The sequence below is a fragment of the Alosa pseudoharengus genome, unplaced genomic scaffold, assembly GCF_046254945.1.
Source record: "Alosa pseudoharengus isolate Yale_2024_CS ecotype anadromous, Long Island Sound unplaced genomic scaffold, YU_APseudo_1.1 YU_APseudo_1.1_scf_19, whole genome shotgun sequence".
Taxonomy (NCBI): domain Eukaryota; kingdom Metazoa; phylum Chordata; class Actinopteri; order Clupeiformes; family Clupeidae; genus Alosa; species Alosa pseudoharengus.
The window spans coordinates 16,337,434-16,344,933 of NW_027468657.1; the positions used below are offsets into that span (position 1 = coordinate 16,337,434).

The 7,500-nt window shown below is 45.6% G+C and overlaps 1 protein-coding gene across 2 annotated transcripts in view; it reads left to right on the forward strand.

Annotated features, from left to right (window-relative positions):
* The first annotated feature begins 430 nt into the window (after nucleotides 1–430).
* Nucleotides 431–7,500, forward strand: part of rhpn2 (rhophilin, Rho GTPase binding protein 2) — a 30,031-nt gene continuing 22,961 nt past the window's right edge. For both annotated transcript variants that reach the window (XM_076291869.1, XM_076291870.1), the window contains exons 1-2: nucleotides 431–635; nucleotides 4,720–4,835. In XM_076291869.1, the coding sequence (XP_076147984.1) occupies nucleotides 567–635; nucleotides 4,720–4,835 (185 nt within the window). In that variant the 5' untranslated portion in view covers nucleotides 431–566. The remainder of the gene's footprint in view (nucleotides 636–4,719; nucleotides 4,836–7,500) is intronic.

The window sequence follows — 7,500 nt, forward strand, 5'->3', positions numbered from 1 at the left end:
TAGATACTTTATTGATCCCCTGGGGAAATTCAAAAATAGTAATTATAGTAACTATAGTAATACTATACGATTTCTATAGTAGGCTGGTTCTATCGTAGTGTATAATCCTCTATAGTGTTCCGACAGTATAGTTTTATAGTTCTTCTGTAAATATTCCTATAATAAGATTCCTATAACATTTCTGTCCCAAAATGGGCTACTATAATATTCCTAGTAGTTCCATTTCGTAAGGGACACACACCTGAAGCATTCTGATCATTTAGAGCTGGACTTTTTTTCCCTCTGACAGCCAGGAGAGAGAGAGAGAGAGAGAGAGAGAGAGAGAGAGAGAGAAATGCATCCTCCCGTTGCGCCACACCCGCCCTGTCCGAAATCGTCATGCTTTCGGGGCGGGGCCTGGTGAAGAGTTCGCAGTGAGTCCGAAGAATTGGGCAGAAAGACGAGTGATTCAGCGTGAGGAGACGAACCGCGGATTGCTTACGGTTTATGGTCGAGAAGACACGCACCTGTTGATTCTCAGGCGCACCAGCGAGTTTCCCGTTTCCGAGGACAAGCAGAGCGCACAAATGACGGACGCTATCTTTCCCAACGGCTGCAAGGCCAACGGGGCCGTGGAGAACGGCTACTTTAAAAAGGTCAGTTCTCTCCCCCTTTGTGTGTTTGTGTGTGTCGTTGATGTGCTGAGTTTTGATACCTGAACTTGCTTGGCTAGTTTCGGTGGCTGTCTGTCCGTAGCCTATTGTTTCCTTCACACATTCTTCTGTTCCCTGAAGGTTTCCGATCTCTCTTATTGTTCTTTGGAGCGGAGGCGAAAGCGCTGGTGAGCAACGGTGCCAGATGCGAGAGAATTAGGTTAAGCTTTCAAATCACTGTCTCCTTCGAAAACTTTCGAGAACAGCCTATTAAAAAGCCTGATTAGGCATACAACGAGTATGCTAGTAGTTCTATCAAACGTAGGACATTTCTTCAACATGTTCTACAATTTACTTTTTTTTTAGGACATCGTGATGTTAAAAGTGGGCAGCGTTTGTCGGGAAATGTTTTTTTGTTTTGTTTTCATAAGTGTGTGATGGAGGATTCTAGTCTAACGGTGTCTAAATCTTTTTAGTGCCAACTTTAACATCACTACTGTGCTCATCTGCGGTGTGGCTCTTGTTTTATCAGAGTCGATTCTAGTCTCTTCATAAACAGACGCGAGCCTACAGTTGCCATAGCAGGGTGGCCAGACGGCCCGATCTCGGGCTTGTAAACGCGCCCCCACCGCCGAATTCCTGAAGAATCAGCTCGCGGCGGGTTTGCTCCAGTTCATTCGTCAGTCATGTCATTCAGCCCCTCGGTGATGACAACGGGCCAGCGGAGTGAGCGGACGCGTTTAGTTACTTACGTGGTAGGCTACAAAATGTAGCGGGTTAGGCTTACAGTCTCAGGACATTTTTCAAAAACAAGTCTAGGTGTGTATGATAGTCAGTGGCGGGCCATTCTGTGAAAATTCAATATTTGTGCACCTGGTTAGTCAGTGAGGACAGGTGTTTCACGATAAAAGAAATATGTGTGAAAATGAGAAAATATGGACTTTGGATTTAAAAAGTAGCCTAGACTAAAACAATCAGGGCAGTCCAGAGAGAGTGTGTGATGGTGTTTGTTCTGTGCTGTTGGAGAGAATACAGAGGTGTGTGTGTGTTATTTTGAAGCAGAAGGTAGCCTCTTATATTCTTTAAGTGTGTGTGTACTGCTGAGGTTGAAGTATCATGTATGTTATGTATTGATGAGGGAATGAGTGGTTTTGTGTGTGTGTGTACTCTTAAAACAAATGTTTTGTCCATATCTGGACACAGAGATGTTAAAAAACATGTTTTCAACACATTTTGTGTAACAAATTAAAAAAGGAAACAACACAAACTTGTGTTGTGGTCCCTATTTGGACACAGAGATGTGTTAAAACAACGCAAGTTGTGTTGTTTTCAACACATTCCTTTCAAGTGTGTGTGTGTGTGTGTGTGTGTGTGTGTGCGTGTGTGTGTGTGTGTGTTTGCTTAAAATAAACTTTTAGTGGTGAAACCTGTGAGGCAGCAATGCAGTGATGAAATCTCTGTCACCCAGCAGTGCATGGTGACAGGACATGCGTGTGTGTCCTGCGGAGCTGTGTTCCAGGGTTTGGTGTGTGTGTGTGTTTGTGAGAGAGAGAGAGAGAGAGAGAGAGAGAGAGAGAGAGGGAGACATAGAGATGAAAGGGAGACAGAGAGAATAGTGGAAAAAATAGAAGTTTTTTTCCTCCCTTCAGACAGTGGTTGAGCGGTTCATTGACGCAGTGTTTGTGTGTGGGTGTGTGTGTGTTGTGGGCCAGGCCAAAGCCACAAATCCAAATATCCTCATGTAGAGTGTCCTCCCTTAGAGTGTAAGAGGAGCCCAGGGCTACAGCTGTAGAGGAGAGAGATCTATAATCATCCAGAAACATCCAACACGCACGCACACACGCACACATACACACACACACACACACACACACACACACACATGCAAGCACGCCCAGAGAGACAGGAGAGCCTCATCATGTACACACATATGCAGATAGGAGGGTGTCCATCTCTGTCCCTCACACACACACACACACATACAAACACATAGGTGTGCAGTGAGCATGCTCCATTGCCCCACTACTGTACTAGGTGTGCAGTGAGCATGCTCCATTGCCCCACTACTGTACTAGGTGTGCAGTGAGCATGCTCCATTGCCCCACTACTGTACTAGGTGTGCAGTGAGCATGCTCCATTGCCCCACTACTGTACTAGGTGTGCAGTGAGCATGCTCTATGGCTCCACTACTACCACTACTAACACCATATTTTCCACGACTGAGCATGCTTCGTCGTCATTGGCAGTGCTCTGTGCCAGGCTTGTTCATTAGAAGCCTGTTTAGAGGTATCTGCTGGCATGAGCTCGTTACCCAGAAGCCTTTGTGGCTCTCCCGAGGCTTTGTGGCTCGTCCAGGGTACATGCAGGGGCTGCTAACGAGGAGAGCGTTCTGCTCAGCTACGCCGGGCTCTGATTGGCTGTTCACAGTTCTGGAACCCTGAATTCTGTTAGGTAATGAGAGTTCGAGACGACTTCACAGAGCCCAGTTTATGTAATCCTGACCTGAGGGACCCTGACAGCACACTAGGGACAGGTCAGGCCCACAAAGTCAACCTCCATCTAGGTTTAGACAGACGGAGAAGTTTAGGTCACTCTGCACAGAGCCCGTCCAGTACCGGTCAGTGGAGTTGACTTCTAGAGCTAAAGGACCCCAAGTGGAGTTAATGGGTTCCTTCAGTTGGTCTAGAGCAGGGGTTCTCAAAGTGGGGTCTGGGGATCCCTTGGGGTCCGGAACCCATAGCCAAAAAAAATGTACTTTAAATGATAAAGTTGAGGGTTTATCGTTTTAAAAATTCATATCTACAGATGACGCCCCTTTTCACCCATAAAACAAGCAAATTATGTCTATTTGCTCCCACCCACATTCCTTCTGCTGCCTAGCGCTGCTTATTTGTCACCTACAGTAGCTAGCTAGCTGATGAATGTGTAGATATGCTTGAGTCAGTCCATGTCGACAAGTGATGCAAAAGTTACCCACCCAGAAAACACAGGAAAGTCAACTTGGACACAACTTCAGAGAATACAAATGCCATGTTTACTTGCTACGGTTATGAGGGGGTCCTCAGAAAATGTTCTGCCCCAAAAGGGGTCCTTGGAACCAAAGAAATTGAGAACCCCTGGTCTATAGAATATTAAAAACATGTTTTTGGAGATACATCTAGGTAATCTCATTATCTCATTATGAGAACATTAAGCCTTTATATGCTGAAGAGAACGTGTTGTATGTTTAAGAAAATGTGTTGCGTGTATATAAAGAGAACGTGTTGTGCGTATGTTTAAGAGAATGTGTTGCGTATGTTTAAGAGAATGTGTTGTGTGTATGTTTAAGAGAACGCGTTGCTTGTATGTTTAAGATAACGTGTTGCGTGTATGTTTAAGAGAACGTGTTTCGTGTATGTTTAAGAGAACGTTTTGAGTGTACTGTATCTGCTGAACGGAGAGTGGTGTGTGTGTGTGTATGTGTGCATGAAGAGAGTGTCAGCTTCAGATGTCTTGGGTGTTGACATCTCTGTGCATGCAAATGTGCTGTGGAAAAATGAGTGACAGCTCTGACATTACATGCTAGCGTCCCTCACACACACACACACACACACACACACACACCCACACACACACACACACACACACACACACACACATCCACACCCACACACACACAGTGCTGGCATTACAATCTAGCGCCTGATACTCCTTGAACACTCATTATGTGACATAACCATACACACCCACACTGATGGTGCTCTCTCTATCTTACACTCCTGTCAGAACATACATACACACCCACACCCATTATTATCACATTTCTGATGCTGTCATACTCCTGTGAGACACACACAGGCACTGTCACACACACGCATGATATGATATGAACATGATATGTTGTGTCACTCCCCTCTTGTTGTTTCCCTGTTCCTCTGTCCTCTGTGTGTCCTGTTGTGTTTAGAGTAGAATATCAGGCCTTCAGCACTTACAACATACTATAGTCTATTGTGGCATACTGGTCCTAACCATATGTTTTTCTTTTTCGTTTGTGGTGTGTATGTGTGTGTGTGTGTGTGTCTGTATGTGTGTGTGTGTGTGTGTGCAGGGCTGCAACCCACTGGCTCAGACTGGCCGCAGTAAGTTGCAGAATCAGAGGGCCACCCTCAACCAGCAGATCATCAAGCAGATGAGAATGAGAGCAGGAGCAGAGAATCTTCTCAAGTATGTACACACACACACACACACACACACATTTTTCTCACTCCCTCAAGAAATAAGTGTGTGTGCTTGCTTTGAACTACAATGAATTTCTCTCTCTGATGATCTTATAAAGGATGGAAGAAAAAAAGAAAAATCCACACACTAGTCTGTGCAAAATAAGTTTTTACTCAAATCAAGCTTTCGGTTGGCATTCTCTCTGATGATCTGACATGTCTGACGTACTCATAACATGCTAATAACATTATGGCTGTAAGGACTGAACGTCTACACACACTTGTGTTCCTCTGGTTCAGTTTGTGTATGGATGTGTAAGCATGGATGTGTGCTCTTGGACAATTATCATGAGAGACAGACACCAAGACAGTAGAACCGCAGTGTGGGACTGTCAGGGCAACTGACACTTGGCTTGGATATACCCACCGTGACCAAACCTCTTAAAGGCCAGCAGCTTAACCGTGTGTGTGTGTGTGTGTGAGTGTGTGTGTGTGTGTGTGAGAGAGAGAGAGAGAGAAAGCCTGCAGATTAACCCTGCACATTCCAGTGCTGATAACAGGATGCGCTAAAAGACTCTGGGCAACAAGTGACCTCACTGTCCACAGGAGCCGCTTTGTTAGTGGGTGGCATCTGCAGGTCTGTGTGTGTGTGTGTATGTGCGTGTGTGTCAGTGAGTCACTGGTCATGACACAGAAATGTTCAGGTGAAATCTGAAAATTGTAGAAATGTAGCGCCAACTAACTTCCTCCAGTGTCTGAGAACTCACAAACTCTAGACCACACTGTTATAGCATCTGCGGGTGTTAGCTTAGAGGTAAAGATGTTTCTTTATGCTGTATGATAGCAAGTTAGGTTGTTAGCATCTGTGGGTGTTAGCTTAGTGATGAAGACGCTTCTTTATGCTGTGTGATATCAGGTTGGGGTGTAAGCATCTGTGGGTGTTAGCTTAGAGGTGTAGAAGCTTCCCTATGCTGTGTGATGGCAGGCTAGGGTGTTAGCATCTGTGGGTGTTAGCTTAGAGGTGTTAGCATCTGTGGATGTTAGCTTAGAGGTGAAGATGCTTCCCTATGCTGTGTGATGGCAGGTTAGGGTGTTAGCATCTGTGGGTGTTAGCTTAGAGGTGTTAGCATCTGTGGGTGTTAGCTTAGAGGTGAAGATGCTTCCCTATGCTGTGTGATGGCAGGTTAAGGTGTTAGCATCTGTGGGTGTTAGCTTAGAGGTGTTAGCATCTGTGGGTGTTAGCTTAGAGGTGAATATGCTTCCCTATGCTGTGTGATGGCAGGTTAGATTATGTTAGTGTAGAACTGTAAAACTGGTGAAAACCAGATATAATCATGTAATATTGTGAGTGTGTAATCATAACTGGGTTTTTGGTGTGTGTGTGAAGTGTGTGTGTGGTGTGATGATCAGGCGATACAGGGCTTGGTTGCTAAGCTGCGGTATGTTATGTGTGATATGTGAGGTGTGTAGCATGTGTAATGGTGTGGCTAAAGTGTGTATGATGGTGTTTGAACAAATTTAATTGTGTGTGTTGTGTGTCTTTGAAGTGTGTGTGTGTGTGGTGTGTGTGTGTGTTTGTGTGTGTATGTAGAGGTCACACCGCCACCTCATTTGTCAGGCAAATGACGTCAGCCAACATGTATGTGTGTGTGTGTGTGTGTGTGTGCATGCATGTTGTATCGCCCAGTCAGGATGTCATGCTATGCCATACTAAAGCCGAAAGAACTTCTGAATGCCAAATCTCCCAATTCTTGTGTAACGGAGGCAGACTGAGCTAGCGTGCTAGTTGCCCGTGTAAATCCTCACAGCCCTAACCTTAAGAACGCTTCTAACCGCTGAGTTGGAAGCCTGGGCTTTTAGCTCAGTGGTTAGAGCATTCGTCTCCCATGCCGGTGTGTGTGTCAAGGTGGCGGGTTCGAGGCCCGTGAGCAGTGAACGAACCGACCTTGTGACACTTGCATGACTGTCTGTCTGTCTGTCTGCCGCCTGCCAGTGATGATAGGACATGAGATGCCTGCAGTTCCTTTACTCACAAAGGTTCAGCTTTGTGTGATAGTGTGTTTACATGTGTGAATGTGTGTGTGTACGTGCGTGCTGAGGTGTGGGATGCATGACTCACTGGCATTGAAAACATTGAGGAGGGACAGAAAAACATAAGAGGGCAGAAGGCTAAATGCTTAGCTGTGGGGGGGGTGGGGGGTGGGGGGTATGTGGGTTTGTGGGGTGTTTAAAGAGTGAAGGAAAAAGCCTTAGGGCTTTCCACTTCCACTTCCGTACTTGTCAGTGTGTGTGTGTGTATGCAAATATACATATGTTCTTTTTATGAGCACTTCAAAGGTGTTGGCTGCAACACAGCCTGTAAACCCGCTGCACCACACACATCATTGGCACAGACACGCTGGACCGACGGCTGGAAAACAGGAGTCTGGGTCATAAATGCCTATTGTGTGTGTCTGTGTGTGTGTGTGTCTTTGTGTGTGTGTGTGTGTGTGTGTGTATGTGTGTGTGTGTGTGTGAGAGTGTGCTTTTGGCCTCTGTATGTATTAACAAAAACCTATTGGAACATATGTTTGTGTGGATACATTAGTGTGTGTGTGTTTGTCTGTGTGTTGGCTGCACACTAGAGCAAAAGTGAGATGCAGTGAGACTCCTGCTGGTCTGAGCTTTCAGAG